At 43.4% G+C, this 22,503-nt stretch overlaps 1 protein-coding gene across 1 annotated transcript in view; it reads right to left on the minus strand.

Moving 5' to 3' along the window:
• Nucleotides 1-2,192: 2,192 nt before the first annotated feature.
• The window catches only part of sgsm2 (small G protein signaling modulator 2), a 53,686-nt gene continuing 33,375 nt past the window's right edge, over nucleotides 2,193-22,503 (minus strand). Inside the window, exons 5-23 of the mRNA XM_034548284.1 lie at nucleotides 21,925-21,992; nucleotides 20,625-20,773; nucleotides 20,368-20,502; nucleotides 18,424-18,548; nucleotides 17,663-17,730; nucleotides 17,282-17,445; nucleotides 16,796-16,928; nucleotides 13,626-13,797; nucleotides 12,845-12,909; nucleotides 9,718-9,863; nucleotides 9,010-9,138; nucleotides 8,738-8,920; nucleotides 7,278-7,667; nucleotides 7,051-7,175; nucleotides 6,172-6,254; nucleotides 5,685-5,794; nucleotides 4,631-4,727; nucleotides 4,048-4,215; nucleotides 2,193-3,261 (exon numbers count right to left, since the gene is read on the minus strand). Of these exons, the coding sequence (XP_034404175.1) occupies nucleotides 3,173-3,261; nucleotides 4,048-4,215; nucleotides 4,631-4,727; nucleotides 5,685-5,794; nucleotides 6,172-6,254; nucleotides 7,051-7,175; nucleotides 7,278-7,667; nucleotides 8,738-8,920; nucleotides 9,010-9,138; nucleotides 9,718-9,863; nucleotides 12,845-12,909; nucleotides 13,626-13,797; nucleotides 16,796-16,928; nucleotides 17,282-17,445; nucleotides 17,663-17,730; nucleotides 18,424-18,548; nucleotides 20,368-20,502; nucleotides 20,625-20,773; nucleotides 21,925-21,992 (2,599 nt within the window). The 3' untranslated portion in view covers nucleotides 2,193-3,172. The remainder of the gene's footprint in view (nucleotides 3,262-4,047; nucleotides 4,216-4,630; nucleotides 4,728-5,684; nucleotides 5,795-6,171; nucleotides 6,255-7,050; nucleotides 7,176-7,277; nucleotides 7,668-8,737; nucleotides 8,921-9,009; nucleotides 9,139-9,717; nucleotides 9,864-12,844; nucleotides 12,910-13,625; nucleotides 13,798-16,795; nucleotides 16,929-17,281; nucleotides 17,446-17,662; nucleotides 17,731-18,423; nucleotides 18,549-20,367; nucleotides 20,503-20,624; nucleotides 20,774-21,924; nucleotides 21,993-22,503) is intronic.

Here is a 22,503-nt window from a genome sequence, read left to right on the forward strand (position 1 = left end):
TTATGTCTAAAATGTAATAGTATGTTATGGCATTGAATAGTATCTATTAAAAAAAAGTATTTTAAAAGTATTAATATAGTATGTCAAAAAAAGTCCTAAGAATGTTAGTTAAAAGTTCAAATGAAAAGAGAAGCCCAATAATGAACAACCTCTTATTTATTAATACATTACATTCAAGGCATAAAGACACATCCTCACCAATACATCTCGTCTCTCTTAATAAATAGAAATGTCAGTGCACAACATTGAGAAAGAAACACTTAACAGTCAACGTGTAACACAGCCTGCACACATTCTGCATTCCTGCACAGTACTGCTAAAACCAACATAAAAAATAGATCTTAAAATAAGTTATATATATATATATTTATGTTTCCGACTGTCTCCGTAGAAATATTGGGCTTTCGGTTTTTCGTATTTACAGCAATATAGACTTTGATGAATTTTTTTTTCTTCTTCTTCTTCTTCAAAACGACAGAAATTGCACAGTATTAAGTTCCAAGATCACCGTTTTTTTTTTCCAAAAATATTTCACACACACTTAGTAAACAGTCAGTCTTCAAGATGCGGTATGAAATTGCACATTGTCGTCATGCCACAGAAAGGGGGCTGTTTATCAAGGCTTTGGTTATACAACGTCCTGATTGGAAGAGAGAGCTCTGCTTCGTAGGGCCGGGGTGAGGTGAGGTGAGGCCACGCCCCCTCCGCCCACCGGGGTCAAACTAGCGAATCAGAGAGCCGGATGACTACAGTACACTTTCATTGGTTGGGGAAGACTCTTGGCACTTGGATCACAGGTGCAGGTCGGTGCTGGATGACCAATCGTATGCAGCCGTGTCGGGACTTTTTTTTTTTTCAAGGAGACGAGTAAGGTCGGAGGTAAAAGGGTCACGCGGACGTATAAAAAAAAAAAACACATTTCACCAGACTCCCTTTTAGGACGCGAACGGACTCTGAGCCGTGAATACTGACGTCGCTGAACACCGGAGAGAGTTTGGCGTTAAAGAGAAAGCTTCGGTTCCACGTTCAGGGAGGCGGTTGCAACCGCGTGCGTCTGACTCTCGTTCCGAAGGGAAAACATGGACGAGGATGGTAATGTTTAGATGTTATTAACAACAAATCAATCAATATATAGTGTGTGTGTGTGTGTGTGTAGCCTGATGTCTTTTATATAGACGGTTATATTGACTGATGTTTTAAAGCTTTGAGTTTAGGCCAATTTTGTCCGTCGCCATCTTGGATTTTTGCAACCAGTGAACAGGAAGTGACCATATTTGTGAATCGCCTTGCAGCCCCGCCCCTAAAGCATCCCCTGCTTCATGGTCTGTTTGACTCTAAATGACCATAATTTACTAAATGAACATCACGCTGTATTGAAGAAGACTTGAAACTAGAGATTGAGACCAAAAACTAATGTTTACAATGTTTACTGAGGGAATAAATCAAGAGAAGTAGTAAAGTGTGAATGGAAACTATGATGAACCTCCAATGTTAAATCTAAGTGTCCAAGACCACAGATCCAATTACTTTAAATCACTACTTATTTCCAGTAATTATCTCAGGTCAAATAAAGAGAATCAATTATATATTGGCAATATATCATGGCTTTCTGTCTTTAGTTTTTAATGAAACGTAAAGTAATATGAATGTATTTGAGGCCCTTAGTAGGAATCAAAAGGTCACAAGGCCACAGAGTTTTAAAAGTTTGGTATTTTCATGGGATTTGTTGATAAACAAATGCCACCCTTACTTTATAAATATAATAAATCTGTTAAAATCTGATATTTAATTTCTCTCGTCTCCTTCCTTCTTAACGACCACAAATCTAGAATAACTGAAAAGACAAATGCTCGATTTTATCGGACGGTTTCATCTCGTCAAAAGTTTCCTTTTTAAACTTCAGTCGACCTGAAAGCTATAAAACAATAAAAGCAATAAAACTACTTTGAAATTATGTTTTAAAGTATTAAAAAGTGTGTTTCCCAACATAATAATCTATAAAAGGTGACATTTTAAAGATATTTATCCTGAAATGTATCCTTAAAAAAAAAAGCGTAAGGAGGAAGGCCGGTGTGCTTTTTTTTGCCGCCATGTTTCTTTTCCGCCCCGGAACGAGCATCAAACGCACGTGCGGCCGCCGACCGCTCAGGAAACCGCGGCCGCCATTCGACCCCCCCCTCCCAGTTCTGGCCTCTCGCGGCGCCTCCGGCCCTCCAGGCGAGGCCTTTTCACGGGCGCCGTGAAGGGAAATCCTCACGGAGAAAGTGCAGCCGAGTACCTCGGGGCTGTCACTGATAGAAGGCAACATTTGTGTGATGATGAACTCTCTTGGACAAAAAACTTAAAAACAGGAAGTAGAGGGGCGGAGGGTAAAAACACACACATGCTTGTTGTAGAAAAACACTCACGAGGAAAAAGTAGGTAGTTGGCACAGTCCATTTGGTCACTAATGAAAACTTCTTCGTGGCTTTAGTCTTCTGCTCCTCTGACAGCGCCGCGTGTACATCCTGTTCCCCTTGTGGCCTCCGCTGGTATTACACGGAGGAGTCTAGAACTGAGAGGCCTTTCTGGACGCGCGTTGAACAGGTTCAGAGTCAGGAAAGGTGTGTGTGTGTGTGTGTTTCCATGCGTACCCAAGCTCTGAAGGACTGGGGGGTGGGAGGAGGGGCTCAAGGATGTGTTGATAGTGTGATCAAACTCACGAGCATGCAGACAAATCCACATGTCTGTACAGACACCATGGGCATTCCACGTGAAGGTAAAATGTAAACAGATCGACTCCCAGGGCCCTCACCTGGGCAGGGAGGAGCCTGGACTATCCAAGGCCCTCACCTGGGCAGGGAGGAGCCTGGACTCCCAGGGCCCTCACCTGGGCAGGGAGGAGCCTGGACTATCCAAGGCCCTCACCTGGGCAGGGAGGAGCCTGGACTCCCAGGGCCCTCACCTGGGCAGGGAGGAGCCTGGACTCCCAGGGCCCTCACCTGGGCAGGGAGGAGCCTGGACTATCCAAGGCCCTCACCTGGGCAGGGAGGAGCCTGGACTCCCAGGGCCCTCACCTGGCAGGGAGGAGCCCTGGGCCCAGGTGGAGGCCCGGGAACACTCTTTGTCTCTCTGAAGGGATGAGAGGGAGAGACGAGGGTCCTGTAGCTGGACTCCCCCTCCTCCTCTAGAGTCACTTGTTGTCCATCAGAGACTGGACTTTGTGCACCAGCTCACGCGCTACCTTCAAGATGTGCTGCACGTCGTGCCGCTCGGCCATCTCTGTGGATCAGACACTGTTAATGAGACGTGGTTGCACAACACTTTGTTCAGTAACTAGTCTGTTTTACGTCTTTCAACCTTTTGCAGCCCAATGTTTATGTTACATTTGTGCATAACAACAGCTTTATGCTACGCTAGGGGTTCTCAACCTGGTTGTGAACCCTCACAGTCCAACGAGATACTTCATGAAGACTCCTTCACGCCACTCGTCATGTTCCTATCCGACTTGGACCCTTAGTCTTTCTATTATTCTACCATTTATCATAACCGTTAGCTAACCATTTATTATTACCGTTAGCTAACCACTTATCATTACCGTTAGCTAACCACTTATCATTACCGCTAGCTAACCACTTATCATTACCGCTAGCTAACCATTTATCATTACCGTTAGCTAACCACTTATCCTTACCGTTAGCTAACCACTTATCATTACCGTTAGCTAACCATTAACCATTTATCATAACCGTTGGCTAACCACTTATCATTATTACTATTATCTTTCCTTTTAGCGACCTATTTATCATTATTTTTAGTTAATCATTATTTCTTAACTATTTCAACCATTTAACATTATTTTTAGCTAAATGTTTATCATTATCTTTAATATTACTTTCTTTGTGTCATACTATAACAAGACACTTTTTTTTATTTTTTTTTATGACATACTACTATAACATTTTATTTAAAAACATGCATCACACAGGATGATAAAATAACACATTTGACATATCGAGTACACGCGGTGTGTGTGTGTGTGTGTGTGTGTGTGTGTGTGTTTCTTACCATTGAAGAACTTGATAATGTCCGTGAAGTCCATGTTGTTGTCCACGATGATCTCGCGGTAAACCGTGACGAGGGCCAGAGCCAGAAAGAGAACGAAGTGCTGCGAGGAGATCCTGGAAGAGACCCAGATGACCTCCCACACCGCGAACACGTCCTCGTACAGAAGCTCTGCACACGCACACGCACACACACACACACACAGTAAAAAGTCATGCACTTTTTGTACTTGTATAAAAGTACAAAAAGCCCGTTTCATAATAATAATAATTTAAAAAATAATCTCTTCAATGCCGCAGCTCGTGAAGGTGGGGCACATTTTTAATAAACGTGTATATGTACTGCTTAATCTATAACAACACAACGTAGTTTTTTTAAAAGTTAATTATATTTAGTATCACTAATCTAAATAAAGCACAAAAACAAGAGGAATTTGAGTCATAAAAATCTACTTTTAAGTCAATATTTTGCAGCCGAATCTAAATTGCTCACGCGATATTCAACCTTAAGTTTTCTTCACAACGCAATGACAATGAATACGATAAAAGCAGCTTCGGATGCAGACGAGGTCCAACGCGCCGCTCACCCCTCTTGAAGTCCAGCAGGAACCAGCGGTAACAGAAGTAGAAGTGAGTGTAGTCGCCGTTCTGCTGCATGAGTTCAAACAGCTCCGAGTCCAGGATCTGACATCAGAGGCAGAGCGGAGAGAACGTCAATGGGCACACACACACACACGCACACACACACACACGCGCACGCACGCGCACACACACACACACGCACGCACGCACGCACGCGCACACACACACACACAAGCAGCAGTTATCCCGTCACCTGGATCAGTGACCTACATACATACATACACACACACACACACACATACACACACACACACACTAGCAGCAGTTATCCCGTCACCTGGATCAGTGACACACATACATACATACATACATACGCACGCACACACACACACACGCACACACACACACACACACACTAGCAGCAGTTATCCCGTCACCTGGATCAGTGACATACATACATACATACACACACACATACATACATACATACGCACGCACGCACACACACACACACACACACACACACACATACATACGCACGCACGCACACACACACATACATACATACATACATACATACATACACACACACACACACACACTAGCAGCAGTTATCCTGTCACCTGGATCAGTGACACACATACATACATACATACATACACACACACACACACACACACACACACACACACACACACACTAGCAGCAGTTATCCCGTCACCTGGATCAGTGACATACATACATACACACACACATACATACATACATACATACGCACGCACGCACGCACGCACACACACACACACGCACACACACACACACACACACACACACTAGCAGCAGTTATCCCGTCACCTGGATCAGTGACATACATACATACATACACACACACACACACACACACTCACACACACACACACACACACACACACACACACACACTAGCAGCAGTTATCCCGTCACCTGGATCAGTGACATACATACATACACACACACACACACACACACGCACACACACACACACACACACACACACACTAGCAGCAGTTATCCCGTCACCTGGATCAGTGACCTCATGTTGGCAAAGTGAGTGTCCATGGCTCCGCCATTGGGGAAGTTCTGAGTCATCCTCTTCATCAGCTGGGTGAAGCAGCTGTAGGCCAGGCACTCTGACGCACACGGAGGGAGGAACGGAAAAGGAAAAGCACTCAAAAGCCTCGCTTCACCTTCATTCAGATAACCGTTTTCAATTTCCAGCGCTGGGGAGAGAAACAGCCGGCGTTCATGCAGAGTTTGGGGTGACACGACCTTCAGGAGGCTTCGAGTGAGCCGACCCGAAGCACAACTTCATTTTCACGCACTAAAACCCGACATGCTGCAAGTTTATTATTTTTATCCTTGAAGTTTACGACAAAGGAACCTTTTTTTTTTTTTATTCTTTTTTTTTTACGTTGCGTTGATTCTGGCGGCCCCTGTGGACGAAGGCGGTAGTGTTATAGTAATCATTTGCAGAGGTTTAAAGTGGAAGACGATTCTTTGTTCTCACCATCATCCAGGATGACCATGAGCGGAGCGAGCAGATCACACATCCCCTGAACGTAGCCGATCTCTAAGTGCTCCCACACATAGCTACGAGACAAACGTGAGCCAAATCATTATTTTATATTCAGTCAGGTGAAAAACATATATATAAATAAATACATATATATATATATATAAATATATACATATATATAAATAAATACATATATATATATATATATATATATAAATAAATACATATATATATAAATATATATATATAAATAAATACATATATATATATATAAATAAATACATATATATATATATAAATACATATATATATATATAAATAAATACATATATATATAAATAAATACATATATATATATATATAAATAAATACATATACATATATATATATAAATAAATACATATATATATATAAATAAATACATATATATATAAATAAATACATATATATATATACGTATTTATATATGTATATATAAATACATACATATAAATAAATATATACATATGTATATATAAATAAATATATATAAATAAATAAATACATAAATAAATAAATATACATATATAAATGCACACATAATGTATATATAAATATACATATATATATATACATATATAAATACACATATATATAAATAAATATATACATAAATACATATGTATATATAAATAAATATATATAAATAAATACATATACATAAATAAATATACATAGATAAATGCACACATAATGTATATATAAATATACATATATATATATATATACATATATAAATACACCCATGAATATATATATAAATACACATATATAAATAAATATATATCAAACTTTAGCAGTGTTAATTAAAGGGTCTACTTCTCTAAACACCTGCACATGATGTTGCGTAGTTTCTCCAGGTTGGCCGGTGTGAAGTAGTAATAGTTGCGGTCGCAGCGCTGCACGTCTTTGTCTATCCTGTGCAGGTTCAGGGCGACCGTGTCCAGCAGCTCGATCTGCACAACGGAAACATGGCGGTGCGACGTTAGCAGGCGTGACTCTCACGGTCACATCCAATAAGCATCGACCCATTCGCGCAGCACGACACACACACACACCGTGTACGAGGAGAGCGACGGCGACATGGTCTCTGCGGCCGCCCCGTTGGTCAACAGCTTGTCCAGCTGACTGCACAGCCTGTCCTCCGTCAGAGGACCCATGCAACCCCCCAGCACCCCCGAGGTCCGGCCCTCCTCCCCGCCGCCCCCGCCTTCCTCCTCCGTGCTCTGACCGTCGTCGATGCTCGACAGGATCTGGGAATGAGCAGAGGTCACCGAGTAGTTCCTGGAGGAGGGGAGACCCGAGTCGGGGGAGTCGAACTCCACCAGGGGGCGCTCCTCCGGAGGCTGGGCAGCGGGGGGCACAAGGGCGGTCATGGAGGGGTTGCCGTCCTCTCCGCCGGGGGTCTCCTGGCTCCCTTCATCCGGCTCATCCACAGACATGAAGACCTGCAGGAGGGGGACGTGGGATCACACAGTAAATCACAGCATATTGATCTCGAGGATCTCACCGCCCAATAACATGGATTTGATTTCTGACTTCTCAAACTGTCCGGTTGTCACGACGATGCCATTAATTTTCCTTCTTGGTGACTCCGATAACTCACATTTATTCCCACGCGTTTGAAACCGCACAAATAAACATAATGTACACGTAGTTGCGGATGCCACGCTGCGGGTGCCACATTGCAGATGCCATATTGCGGGTGCCACATTGCAGATGCCATATTGCGGGTGCCACGCTGCTGGTGCCACGTTGCGGGTGCCACGCTGCGGGTGCCACATTGCAGATGCCATATTGCGGGTGCCGCGTTGCGGGTGCCACATTGCAGATGCCACATTGCGGGTGCCACATTGCGTGTGCCACATTGCAGATGCCATATTGCGGGTGCCACGCTGCGGGTGCCACATTGCGTGTGCCACATTGCGTGTGCCACATTGCAGATGCTATATTGCGTGTGCCACATTGCGTGTGCCACATTGCAGATGCCATATTGCGGGTGCCACGCTGCGGGTGCCACATTGCAGATGCCATATTGCGGGTGCCACGCTGCGGGTGCCACATTGCGTGTGCCACATTGCGGGTGCCACATTGCGTGTGCCACATTGCAGATGCCATATTGCGGGTGCCACGCTGCGGGTGCCACATTGCGTGTGCCACATTGCAGATGCTATATTGCGTGTGCCACATTGCGTGTGCCACATTGCAGATGCCATATTGCGGGTGCCACGCTGCGGGTGCCACATTGCAGATGCCATATTGCGGGTGCCACGCTGCGGGTGCCACATTGCGTGTGCCACATTGCGGGTGCCACATTGCGTGTGCCACATTGCAGATGCCATATTGCGGGTGCCACGCTGCTGGTGCCGCTTTGCGGGTGCCACATTTCGGGCGCCACGCTGCGGGTGCCACATTGCGTGTGCCACATTGCGTGTGCCACATTGCGTGTGCCATATTGCGGTTGCCACGCTGCGGGTGCCACATTGCGTGTGCCACGCTGCATGGAGGCGCTGCTCACCTCGTTGCTGAGCGTGGAGTCTCTGTGGACGAGTCGCAGGACGTGACTGTCGATGCTGCTGCCCGACGAGAGCTTGGCGAAGATGGCCGACTGCATCTCCTTCTCCCTCTGCTTGACGATCACCTCGCAGGCCTTCCACTCACGCATCACCTGCTGGTAGCGCTCGCTGATCTTCGCATCAATCTTCACACGGGGGAAAAAAACAAAAAATGTAGTTTTTGTAAATCAGACGTGTGCTTTGTTCGTACTAAGAAGACGGCGTTCAGTCGCACCTGGCTCATGTCCTTTTTGCCCATGCCGAACTTGTAGTGCCCCAGCAGGAAAGGCCACACCTCCTTCCTGATGTCGTGCTGCACGCCGCCGTAATAAACCAGCCTCAGCAGCTCCAGCTCCTTGTAGTTCTGCACGGGAAACAAGATGGACGAGAAAGGTGACGGCAGGAAGAAGGAGTGAGCGAAAGAGGAAGTGCATCAATATGGAGGGAGAAGACGAGTTCATGGGGGTCACAGATGAGTGCAGGAGATTAAGTGCACAGATATGAATGTAAGTGTAAATTAGTCGCTTTTTTTAGGTGGGAGTCGATGAAAAGATCGCAGCGGCGGCTTTAATAGCTGCGATGTTATCACGCTGCACACTGAAACTCATTAAATCTGCATCAGAGCGGCGGATTTCTGACTCGCAGCAACGCACAGCAGAGGAGGACACGCCCCCTTTATGCATGAGGTGGAGGACAGAATGATTTAGGCTCATCTCACTTGATGAAATATTACTGTGCAGAGAGGCTTAATGGTTTATCTACGGGGTTCGATCGATACCAATGACTCACTCATGACTTCTGCGGTGATTCCTGTCTTTTATAATTCAGGTGAAGAAAGGAGGGAGGGGGGGAAGGGGGCGTCTGTTAGTTGTTGTTGTCTCGATCTATATTTAATCTATATTTAATTTGGCCTCTACGACCTTGCCCGCACAGAAAAACCCACCTTGCAGTCTTTCTGGTACTTGCTCCACACCTCCTTGCTGAGGCCCCCGGACGCCTCGCAGGGCCGGTCCGGGGGCACGATGCTGTGGTTGACCAGCGCCGACAGGTGAGTCCGCACGGTGGACAGGTGACGGCAGTAGGCCAGCCCTGATGGGACAGACATGCACACACAGGATGAGGTTGGCATTTCGGCCTGTCAATCACCTTGTAGCCCCGCCCCTAAAGCGTCCCCTGCTTTAAGGTCTGTTTGACTCTAAATGACCATAATTTACTAAATGAACATCATTCTGTATTGAAGAAGACTTGAAACTAGAGATTGAGACCAAATACTAATGTTTACAATGTTTACTGAGGGAATACATCAAGAGAAGTAGAGTCATTTATATAGACTTCTATACAACCAGAGGAGTCGCCCCCTGGTGGTCAGGAGAGAGAATGCAGCTTTAACACATGAAGCATAGACTTCTATACAACCAGAGGAGTCGCCCCCTGGTGGTCAGTAGAGAGAATGCAGCTTTAACACATGAAGCATAGACTTCTATACAACCAGAGGAGTTACCCCTTGGTGGTCAGGAGAGAGAATGCAGCTTTAACACATGAAGCATAGACTTCTATACAACCAGAGGAGTTACCCCTTGGTGGTCAGGAGAGAGAATGCAGCTTTAACACATGAAGCATAGACTTCTATACAACCAGAGGAGTTACCCCTTGGTGGTCAGGAGAGAGAATGCAGCTTTAACACATGAAGCATAGACTTCTATACAACCAGAGGAGTCGCCCCCTGGTGGTCAGTAGAGAGAATGCAGCTTTAACACATGAAGCATAGACTTCTATACAACCAGAGGAGTTGCCCCCTGGTGGTCAGTAGAGGGAATGCAGCTTTAACACATGAAGCATGGACTTCTATACAACCAGAGGAGTCGCCCCCTGGTGGTCAGGAGTGAGAATGCAGCTTTAACACATGAAGCATAGACTTCTATACAACCAGAGGAGTCGCCCCCTGGTGGTCAGGAGAGAGAATGCAGCTTTAACACATGAAGCATGGACTTCTATACAACCAGAGGAGTTGCCCCCTGGTGGTCAGTAGAGGGAATGCAGCTTTAACACATGAAGCATGGACTTCTATACAACCAGAGGAGTCGCCCCCTGGTGGTCAGGAGAGAGAATGCAGCTTTAACACATGAAGCATGGACTTCTATACAACCAGAGGAGTCGCCCCCTGGTGGTCAGGAGAGAGAATGCAGCTTTAACACATGAAGCATGGACTTCTATACAACCAGAGGAGTCGCCCCCTGGTGGTCAGTAGAGAGAATGCAGCTTTAACACATGAAGCATAGACTTCTATACAACCAGAGGAGTTGCCCCCTGGTGGTCAGTAGAGGGAATGCAGCTTTAACACATGAAGCATGGACTTCTATACAACCAGAGGAGTCGCCCCCTGGTGGTCAGGAGAGAGAATGCAGCTTTAACACATGAAGCATAGACTTCTATACAACCAGAGGAGTCGCTCCCTGGTGGTCAGGAGAGAGAATGCAGCTTTAACACATGAAGCATGGACTTCTATACAACCAGAGGAGTTGCCCCCTGGTGGTCAGTAGAGGAAATGCAGCTTTAACACATGAAGCATGGACTTCTATACAACCAGAGGAGTCGCCCCCTGGTGGTCAGGAGAGAGAATGCAGCTTTAACACATGAAGCATGGACTTCTATACAACCAGAGGAGTCGCCCCCTGGTGGTCAGGAGAGAGAATGCAGCTTTAACACATGAAGCATGGACTTCTATACAACCAGAGGAGTCGCCCCCTGGTGGTCAGGAGAGAGAATGCAGCTTTAACACATGAAGCATGGACTTCTATACAACCAGAGGAGTCGCCCCCTGGTGGTCAGGAGAGAGAATGCAGCTTTAACACATGAAGCTTTGGCTTTACTTTTCAGAACCGGAGATTGCTGCCTGAATGTAAACAATCTTTAAATCCCTATTTACAGGCATAATACATTCTAAGTTATGTTGCATGTCAGCCTAAAGATGTTGAAACCAAACAATTTTGTTTTGCAAACCTATCTATGTGCTGATAGTATTGTATGAATATTTGTAAACCTGCTTCCATTTAATAACTAAAGCTGTATTTTTCTAATTATGGTGGGCTCAATAAACTAACTAACTATTGATAAAATAATAAATTCTTCAGACTGATGCCGTAATTAAAAACAGGTCTCCTCTGAAAAACAATATTTCAATACGCACTATAAATGCATTATGTTACCCAGCAGTTTATTACTTCATTATTTACAGTTTGCAAACGTACTATTTCATCAGGAAGCTGTCTGCTTCATTGAGCTGAACGTTATGGTTATATTATTTTAAAATCAATTGTGCTCTAAACTGGAAGACAGCAGGGAGACGTTGCTATTGTTTTCTGCTGGTGGAACATTTTAAACACATATACAAATATATATGATATATATATATATATATTTATAAATATATATATATATATCATATATATTTATATATATTTATAAATATATATATATATATATATATATATATATATCATATAGCTATTGTTTTCTGCTGGTGGAACATTTTAAACACATATACAAATATATATGATGTATATATATTTATAAATATATATATATATATATATCATATATATTTATATATATTTATAAATATATAAATATATATATATATATCATATAAATAAATAAATATATCATATATATAAATATTATATATTTATAAATGTATATATTATATATATATATATTATATATACATACAAATATATATTATATATATAAATATTATATATATACATATATATAAATATAATATATATTATATATATACAAATATATATACTTATATAAATATTATATATATACATATATAAATATTATATAGATATATTATAGATATACAAATATATATATATTATATATATTATAGATAAATATATTTGTATAAGCCATATATATATAATATATATATATATATATATTATATATTTGTATAAGCCATATATATATATATATATATATATATATATATATAATACACACAATTCATGTCACAATCATGATGTAAAAAAATGAAATGAATGTATGAATACTTTACTTACATCCATAAAAGGCTCTGGAGACAATCTGCCTCTTCATGTTCTGGCAGAGCATCTTAAGAGGAATACTGGAGGAAAGAAAAGAAACTTCTTTAAATAGTTTGAATGAAGAAAAGCTCCACTATGGATGAAAGCTGAGGCACAAACAAAGACTCCTTATCGCATTATTGCCTTAATGCGATTCTTTGTCCTGGATAGATGCACAACCCTTATAACGGACTCCATGGTTACGGGGATCGTCTGGCTCCATGCAGCAGCCAAGGCGAGGTTTAAAGTCGGGATCAATCAAATATAAAGTCACCTATTTCCAAAAATATGCACAAAAATGTAAAATAAAATGCCCTATTTCTTAATATCTTGGATCAAAATCTAATCAATGTTTCTTCCTGTGAAACAAAATATGAAGCGTGTTTACGTCAGCTAGTACCAACCAAATGTAACCAATAGAATTGTGTATTTTGAGCTCTAATCCCGCCTTCTTTTCAGGGGTCCAATCACGTACCATGAGAATTACCAGAATTAACCGGATTTGTTTTTTTCACAAATTATTCGTACTCCTATCAAGATGTCGTGACAGTTGATTCCCTCCGAACCCTAAAACCCTCCGGTGGGATCACAAAGTGTTATCTTTAAAAAAGAAAAACGCCATTACTGTCAGGTTGTCATGTTTCCGACAGCACCTGAACACATCATGTGTGACGAAGCGTCGATAACTCCAAAGTTACCGACTATTAACCGGCTAGGAAGCTTTTTGATTATTCATTCTGAATGCAGAAGGACGTACGTGTGGATGTCCGATGTGTTGTGGATGCAGGTGCAGCCGGCCGGGAAGCCGAACGACGCGGCGCCGGCCGTGGAGCAGGACGGGCACGGCGGCTCCTGGGCGGCCGCGTCGGCCTGTTGCCACGGCGACGGGCTGCCTCCGAAACCCTGCATCTCCATCATCTCCCCGTGGTCTGAAGCCAGAGAGAGGGGGTTGGGGGTGGTGGTGGGAGGGGGGGGGGGGGGGGGGGGGGAAGGGGGGTCTCAGTGCTCTGAGACTAAATGAACACGACTCTCTTACATATTATGACATCGGCCCCTCAGCTCAACCGTAAATACATCTTTCCATGTATCGTATATATATATATATATATAAAAATATAAATATAAATATATATAAATATAAATATATAGATATGTAAATATATATATATACATATATATATATAAATATATATAAATATAAATATATATAAATATAAATATATATAAATATAAATATATATATATATATGTAAATATATATATATATATAAATATATATATATTCATGACGTCAAGAGATGAGGAGATGGATGAAAGTTTTTACACACTCATGTGAGAGTTTGGAAAAAAAAACAAGCGCAGAGAGGAAACCAAAAGTGGAAAAGGAGGAGGGGAGGAGAGAGAGGGAGGGGGGTGGGGGGGCAGTTGAGGGAGCAGGAACAGTTTGCCTGGGAGGAAGCCATGCTGGTTCAGTTCATCCAGAGGTGGAGGCAGAGGAGACAGCAGCAGAGGAAGAAGGAGAGGAAGTGAAGGAGGCGAGGGGGTGTGGGGGGGGGGGCATGCAGGATGCATAAAGCCAGAACAAGAAATCATCTCATAAACAACAAAAACAAATATACACACAGAAGGGAAGAAAAAAAAAAAAAAAAAAAAATCATAAACACACTTAAACATTACATAAATGCTCTTCACCTTAATTCTTCAGGTTGGAGCTGATGACCTGTCATAAATATGAAGCTGCGCCTTTTGGTCGTTCGATAACCCCCCCCCCCCCAAAAAAAATTATATATATATATTAAGAACGAAAATAAATAAATAAGCAAACAGAAAAATTGCTGCAGCGAGACCAACATTTGACCTCCCCCCTCTTTACTTTAGGACTAGACGTGATCAACAACGGGGTTTATTTTGGGGGGGGCCACAAACGCTCCACGTCTCTACTACTGCGGAACCCCACAGGACCGTAATGAGAGGGGGGAGTGGGGGGGGAGGAGGGGGAGGGGGTGGCGAGGTTAGTGAAGAATTACAGTGAACAGCATTGCAGCAAACGACTGCACAAACAGGAGGAACAACGGAGGAGGAGGAGGAACCAAAACAACCATCACGAATACGTAGAAACACAGAGTTGTTCAAATAAATCAAATGGGTGCATGTTCCCCATGCAAAGAAACCGTCAAGCATGTTGCAAGTGAGAAATGAAAGGATCAAAAAGAAAGAAAAAAAAGTGCCAACCAAAAAAAATCTATTAAAGCAAATTCTCAAAGCGATTCTTGTCCAGCAGAAACCCAAAAGTGTTTCAAGAGCTCCTCGAGCTCGACCGCAGGCCGAGTGCCAGAAGTGGAGCTGGTCCCTTGTGGGAGTTTTGAAGCTTCAAACTCGACGATTTCGCCGTCGCCATCTTGTATTTTTGCAACCAGTGAACAGGAAGTGACCATATTTGGAATGCGGAGGAGTGACTTAGAAACGGCGTATGCGGATTTGGTAAAAACCTTGTAGCCCCGCCCCTAAAGCATCCCCTGCTTTATGGTCTGTTTGACTCTAAATGACCATAATTTACTAAATGAACATCATTCTGTATTGAAGAAGACTTGAAACTAGAGATTGAGACCAAAAACTAATGTTTACAATGTTTACTGAGGGAATAAATCAAGAGAGGAGTCATTTATATAGACTTCTATACAACCAGAGGAGTCGCCCCCTGGTGGTCAGGAGAGAGAATGCAGCTTTAACACATGAAGCATAGACTTCTATACAACCAGAGGAGTCGCCCCCTGGTGGTCAGGAGAGAGAATGCAGCTTTAACACATGAAGCATAGACTTCTATACAACCAGAGGAGTCGCCCCCTGATGGTCAGTAGAGAGAATGCAGCTTTAACACATGAAGCATAGACTTCTATACAACCAGAGGAGTCGCCCCCTGGTGGTCGGGAGAGAGAATGCAGCTTTAAGACATGAAGCATAGACTTCTATACAACCAGAGGAGTCGCCCCCTGGTGGTCAGGAGAGAGAATGCAGCTTTAACACATGAAGCATAGACTTCTATACAACCAGAGGAGTCGCCCCCTGGTGGTCAGGAGAGAGAATGTAGCTTTAAGACACTTGAGTATCGGCTTCACTCTCCCTCGTCCTCCTGATCCAACAACAGGTGAGGGAGGCGTCCTCTGCGGCTCCGGATTGCGCTAAACTCTGCGGTCCAATCAAACGCAGAGGATTTGAGTCAAACCCCTCTCGTAACTTCACTCGGTTCACACACGAGAAACGTCACGCCGCAGAGGCTGAAGACCCTCCAACGTTGAGACAACTTCGTGTTGAGCAACCCTGAACGCCGGCAAACCCCATGCCCTCTCCACACTGTTGGGCTTCAGCCTCAGGAAGCGCACACACACGCACACACACACACACACACACACACACACACACACACACACACACACAGGCAGACAAAGCTGGGGGGGTTGGGAGGGGGGAGAAAGAGAGAGAGTTGGCATGATGGGAAGGATGCAGGGAGGGACGTCTGAAGCAGGGGGGGGGTTGGGAGTCTCAGGAGCAGGGGGGTGTGTTAAGGTGATAAAAACCTTTCATGACATTAGGGTCTGTGAGGTTCCGCGAGCAGATCATTGAGATCATAGCATGGAGCCTATCTTCCTCTTCCTCGTCGTCGTCCAGCGACGGAGCACGGCTGCCCGTGGCGTGGTGGTAGTTTATGGTGACTGCTTGCACCAGTGGGACGACAAAGAACACAGTTAGAACAGTGTCACCCTGGGGGGGCCTTTTGGGAGGAGCATTGTGGGGGGGTGGGGGGAGGGAGACGGCACACTTGCACCCGCAACTTTTTTGCAAAAACACGTCAAGCGGAACGGTTCTCATTTTTTTGTTCAGGAGGCTCGGTGACGTTTTCGCTTCGACAGCGCGGTTGGGGTCACTTACTGGCGTCCTGGCGGTAACCGGGGTACACGATGCGAAACACGTAGTCGGCGGCCGTCTGCTCCTCGCCGTTCCCGTCCTGGTCGAGGAGCCGGGCGTTGCTGCTCCTCTTCCTCAGTTTCGGGAACACTTTCCCCTTGAGAAACCACAAACAAACGGATTCAAGTTGGAAAAAAAAGGTTCCGCGGACAGACATTTTGGATCGCCGAATAGGAAGGAGGACTCTTCACGAAGTTTTGCATGTGTCGCATTTCACAGCTTCAAGGGAAACTATAGCTCACTGATACTAGCTCACAGCTATTATTGATAACATTGGAGAATTATGCGATATGAGGTTGGCAGAAAAGCTACGAGGAAAAAAGACTTGGAGCACCCCAGGGATCCGTTATGGGTCCCCCACTTTTTATATTTTATCATTTATAAATGATATTTGCAATGTTGTTAAATTTGTCATTTCTTTGCCGAGGACACGACTACACTTTGACTCACCTTGCCTTTCTGGGACCAGAGGGGGGGCTCCAGCTGACCCCGCGGTAAAAGGCCCGTTTCCAGGCAGGAGAGGAACGCCAGCAGGTGACCACCGGGGGGGAAGTGGAGAGGCGGCCGCTGGATTCCATCCTGACTGACCAGCACCAGTGTGCCGCCACAATCAGCTGGAAGAAAAAAAACAACAACAAGGGCGAGATAGGAAAAGATACCAAGTTATTGATCTCAAAATTGTAATGGAAGGATCTAAAGGAGAGCATATAAAAAGGTGAATGATCTACATAAACTGGAAATATACACTTTAAATCAATACGACAGAATGCTCTTCATTGACGGTGATGGATGCAGTGTGAGGCATTGTGGGAAAGCAGCGGTCGTACTCACGGCGTTGGTGACAGTGGATACAGACGATCTGGCGCAGAGGGACAGTCAGAGCGTAGTCCCAGTAGATACTGACAGAGACGCACAGACGCGGTTATTATAGGAAACTGAAGCTTTTAAGCAGTGAAAAATATGCTTTGAATATACATAAAAAAGATATAATTTTAGAAAATCGAATGTGAAACAATAAATCCTGGTAAAAAAACAAAAGAAACAATAAAAATGTAAAATTCTAAATTAAAATAAAATATAAAATATATAGAAATAAATTCAAATATATTGAACATTTAAATTAAAATGTTTAAAATAGATAGAAATAAAGAAATAAAAATAAAATAACTATACTTTTATAATAATTGAAGCTTCATGTCAAATAATAAAAACACCTGTATGTAAATAATGAATAAATAAATATGTAAACCTATTCTAAATGTTTAATTTAAATTACTATTATAATAGTTGAATCTTCATGTCGAATAATTAACAATACCTGCTTTTAATTTAATAAATATTGTAAACCTATTTTAACCTCTAAAAAATTAAGAAATGGTAAATTTAAATCAGTATACTATGAGAATAGTTGAATTGTCATGTCGAATAATAAAAAATACCTGTTTGAAAATAAATTGTAAACCAATTCTAACCTGGGGGTAAAGCAAAGGGGTCAAATGAGGCTTCAGAGGAGTCATCGAATGTGCCAATAAATGTTCTTTAGATCACATCAATACATTATCTATGAATCCATATTGGGTGTGTTTTGCCACCTCTTCTCCAGGTCACAGTCGCCCAGCGTGCCGTTGATGAGCTGGTTGGGCGTCCACTTCAGGGTCAGGTTATCACCGGCCTGGTGGAGCGACAAGTAGCCCCGCAACACCTCCATGTCCTTCTTCTGCCGGAGACGGAAGAGAGAGGAGGAGGAGGAGGAAGAAGAAGAAGAAGAAGAAGAATAAAGAAGGAAGGAGAAGAAGTAGAAGAAGAAGAAAGAAGAAGAAGAAGAAGAAGAAGAAGAAGAAGAAGAAAGAAGGAAGGAGAAGAAGTAGAAGAAGAAGAATGAAGAAGAAGAAGAAGAAGAAGAAGAAGAAAGAAGGAAGGAGAAGAAGAAGAAGAAGAAGAAGAAGAAGAAGAAGAAAGAAGAAAGAAGAAGAAAGAAGAAAGAAGGAAGGAGAAGAAGAAGAATGAAGAAGAAGAAGAAGAAGAAAAAGAAGAAGGAGGAATGAAGAAGAAGAAGAAGAAGAAAGAAGAAGAAGAAGAACAAAGAAGAAAGAAGGAAGGAGAAGAAGAAGAAGAAAGAAGGAAGGAGAAGAAGAAGAAGGAAGAATGAAGGAGAAGAAGATGGAAAAAAAACAAATGCTGTGAGATTTGCAGATTTACTATTAACTATTTCTCAAAGTATTTTTCTTAAATATTTGTTGCCGAATAAACAACATTAAAAGTTTAAGTTAAAAAAAAAATTGACTACAATACAATTATGCTACATTAATATTTTTTTCACAAATGTTTTCTTATTTGGTTTTTGTTCTTGAATAAAATAAACTTTCAAAAGTGTTAAATTGTTTGAGAAAAATATTATGTATTTTTTTTATTATTCTGTCGTTAGCGTGCTCGTCGTTAGCGTGCTCGTTGTTAACGTGCACGTCGTTAGCGTGGTCGTCGTTAGCGTGCTCGTCGTTAGCGTGCTCGTTGTTAACGTGCTCGTCGTTAATGTGCACTTTGTTAGCGTGCTGGTCGTTAGCGTGCTGGTCGTTAGCGTGCTCGTTTTTTAACGTGCTCGTCGTTAGCGTGCTCGTTGTTAACATGCTCGTTTTTTAACGTGCTCGTCGTTAGCGTGCTCGTTGTTAACGTGCTCGTTGTTAACGTGCTCGTTTTTTAACGTGCCCGTCGTTAGCGTGCTCGTTTTTTAACGTGCTCGTCGTTAGCGTGCTCGTTTTTTAACGTGCTCGTCGTTAGCGTGCTCGTTGTTAACGTGCTTGTTTTTTAACGTGCTCGTCGTTAGCGCGCTCGTTTTTTAACGTGCTCGTCGTTAGCGTGCTTGTTGTTAACGTGCTCGTCGTTAGCGTGCTCGTTGTTAGTGTGCTCGTTGTTAACGTGCTCGTCGTTAGCGTGCTCGTTGTTAGTGTGCTCGTTGTTAACGTGCTCGTCGTTAGCGTGCTCGTTGTTAGTGTGCTCGTTTTTTAACGTGCACTTTGTTAGCGTGCTCAGTGGCATGCACTGGATTCATCTGCATGTGCACTCAGCCACGAGTGTCAGTCAAAGGCCGGGCGTTGTGCTCATTACAAGTTTTCCAGGAACAAACGTGTTGCAGCTACTTGGCAGCTCAGAGCTCCTTACAGACAGCTTTCATTTCAAAGATCACACATACAAAATACTGTGTGTGTGTGTGTGTGTGTGTGTGTGTGTGTGTGTGTGCGCGTATGTGTGTGTGTAGCACTATAATGGACGCAAATAACCATCATTTGCTGTTCATGTGTCGGTCTGTGCTGTATGTCTGTAGGCTTTTACACTTCTTAAGGTCCGGAGAAAATATCTAAAAATATAATGTTGAATACTAAAGTTAGAAATGTAGCTTTTTCTCCCCAAAGTCTCTTGTTCAAGAACGTTCATTTCTCAAAAACGTTACTTCCGGTTGCATCGATGAGTTCAACGCGTCTGTTCTGTAAGGACTATTGGGGGAATCCAACTGGGAGCTCGTAGTCGAGCTCCGGTCGTACCGGCTGCACCCGCACGTTGTTCTTCCCGTAGAGAAGGTGCGTCCTGGAGTTCTGGTGGAGAGACTCCACGTACTCCCTCGCCGATGCGGCGAAGCGGTCCTCCGACATGCTGCCGCTCGACTGCCTCTTACGGATCTGGAAGAGAAGAGTCGTCCCTTTAAAAGTTCTTTCTCGGCTCATCCCACACAAGCTGGGCTCTAACTCCAGACGCCCACGCCTGCTGCGTACGCAACTCGAAACCCGGCCTCCGCACTCACCCCGAGAGCGGGCCGCCGGCCGGCCGAGGTGTCCTGGCCCCGGTGGGCGCCGTGGATCCGGTGGCGCTGAACGAGCTCGTTGGCCGAGGGGTCGGTCCAGAAGTGATCCGACGTCTTGAGTTTGGTGTATTCCAGAGCACAGGGCCCCACTGGGAACACAGTCACAGGTTCAATGGGAACCATTTGAATTCACTCTTTCATAATATGATGAAAAGGCTGATTTTTGCCAAATTTTGCACAAATCCTACATATGGATTTTTTTTTTAAGGAGACTTGTCTTAAAAATTCAGTTTTTATCCTTCGTTTGTATCTTTGCTCTTTAAGAAATCTGATATTATTTATTTATTCCTCTTAATGTCAACAAATTCAAACCAACAAATGCACTTTAATCTATAAACAACTCACATGAAAATATTGCATTTGTTGGGGACTACTTTAACCTGTGGCTTAATCCACATTTAGTGTGTGTGTGATGGGTCAATATTACCGGTTTGACTGATTAGTAGAAACAACACTTAAAATGGTGATGAGCTTGAAGTGGTGTAATTAAAACCTGCAATAAAATGGAGTGAATACTACATACACTGTATAAATGTATCAAAGTTGAAATAATAAGTTTAAGGGTCAAAGGTCACAGGTCAATTACCTTTTTGGGTGCCAAAAAAAAGAAATAATCACATATTGGATCGGAGTTATGTATAACATGTGGACATTTCTTTCCCTGCTGTTCCCTGTTTGTCCACCAGGTGTCTTCAGTGTGTTTTCACTGCAGCTTGTGAGCTCCTCAGTCAGCATGGACTCTGAGTTTGTGACATCTTCTTCTGGTTCCTGTGTGTGTGTGTGTGTGTGTGTGTGTGTGTGTGTGTGTGTGTGTATGTGTGTGTGTGTGTGTGTGTGTGTGTCTGTCTGTCCACGGCTGACCTCTCAGCTGACCTTAGTGCAAAATTCAAACCATAAAGAAAAGACTTTGAGGAACATTTTGGGTTTGTGTGTCTTCCTTCCCAGATAACTGATAATTCTCAGATAATTTGTAAATATCCCCCCCCAAAAGAAGTAGATGTTCTCCACCTCATCATGAACCAGGAAGTATAAAGACCAGGTTTCCTCATTTCACTTTAACTTAAGTTACTTATGTGGTTATTTTCTCCCGAACCTTGTTCTTTCCCTTCTGGCGCCACAGACGAGAATATTATCAAGGTGTTATTTTTTAGTTTTCGGGCTCCAATAGTTGGTTGAACATGAACACAGAGATGTGGTTCCTGGCCTCTGGGGCTGCTAAAGCTCAGCGTGGCGGACTCACCCAGCAGGGCGGCCAAGATGGGGCCGAAGACGGAGTCGTGCATCAGAGCCTCCCTCTCGTAGTATTTACTGTAAGAAAACAAACACGTTGTTAAACTCATAGCTGCGTCACAAAGACAGATTAATAAACTAGCTGTATTAGAGTTATCTGCAGTCACAGCAGTCGTATGTTAAAAACAAGATTTAAAACAAACAGAAGAGACTTTTATAGTTGCAAATGAAAAGTACTACGTTTATTCCAGCGCCTTTATTCATCTTTTTTGGACTGAATACGATGATAACAGTAAACTGAGTATCTATTAACGGTGCTAACGACGACTGGGAACTGGAAGGCTAGAAGCTAACGGTGCTAACGACGACTGGGAACCGGAAGGCTAGAAGCTAACGGTGCTAACGACGACTGGGAACCGGAAGGCTAGAAGCTAACGGTGATAACGACGACTGGGAACCGGAAGGCTAGAAGCTAACGGTGATAACGACGACTGGGAACCGGAAGGCTAGAAGCTAACGGTGCTAACGACGACTGGGAACCGGAAGGCTAGAAGCTAACGGTGCTAACGACGACTGGGAACCGGAAAGG

This window comes from Cyclopterus lumpus, chromosome 13, assembly GCF_009769545.1.
Source record: "Cyclopterus lumpus isolate fCycLum1 chromosome 13, fCycLum1.pri, whole genome shotgun sequence".
NCBI lineage: Eukaryota > Metazoa > Chordata > Actinopteri > Perciformes > Cyclopteridae > Cyclopterus > Cyclopterus lumpus.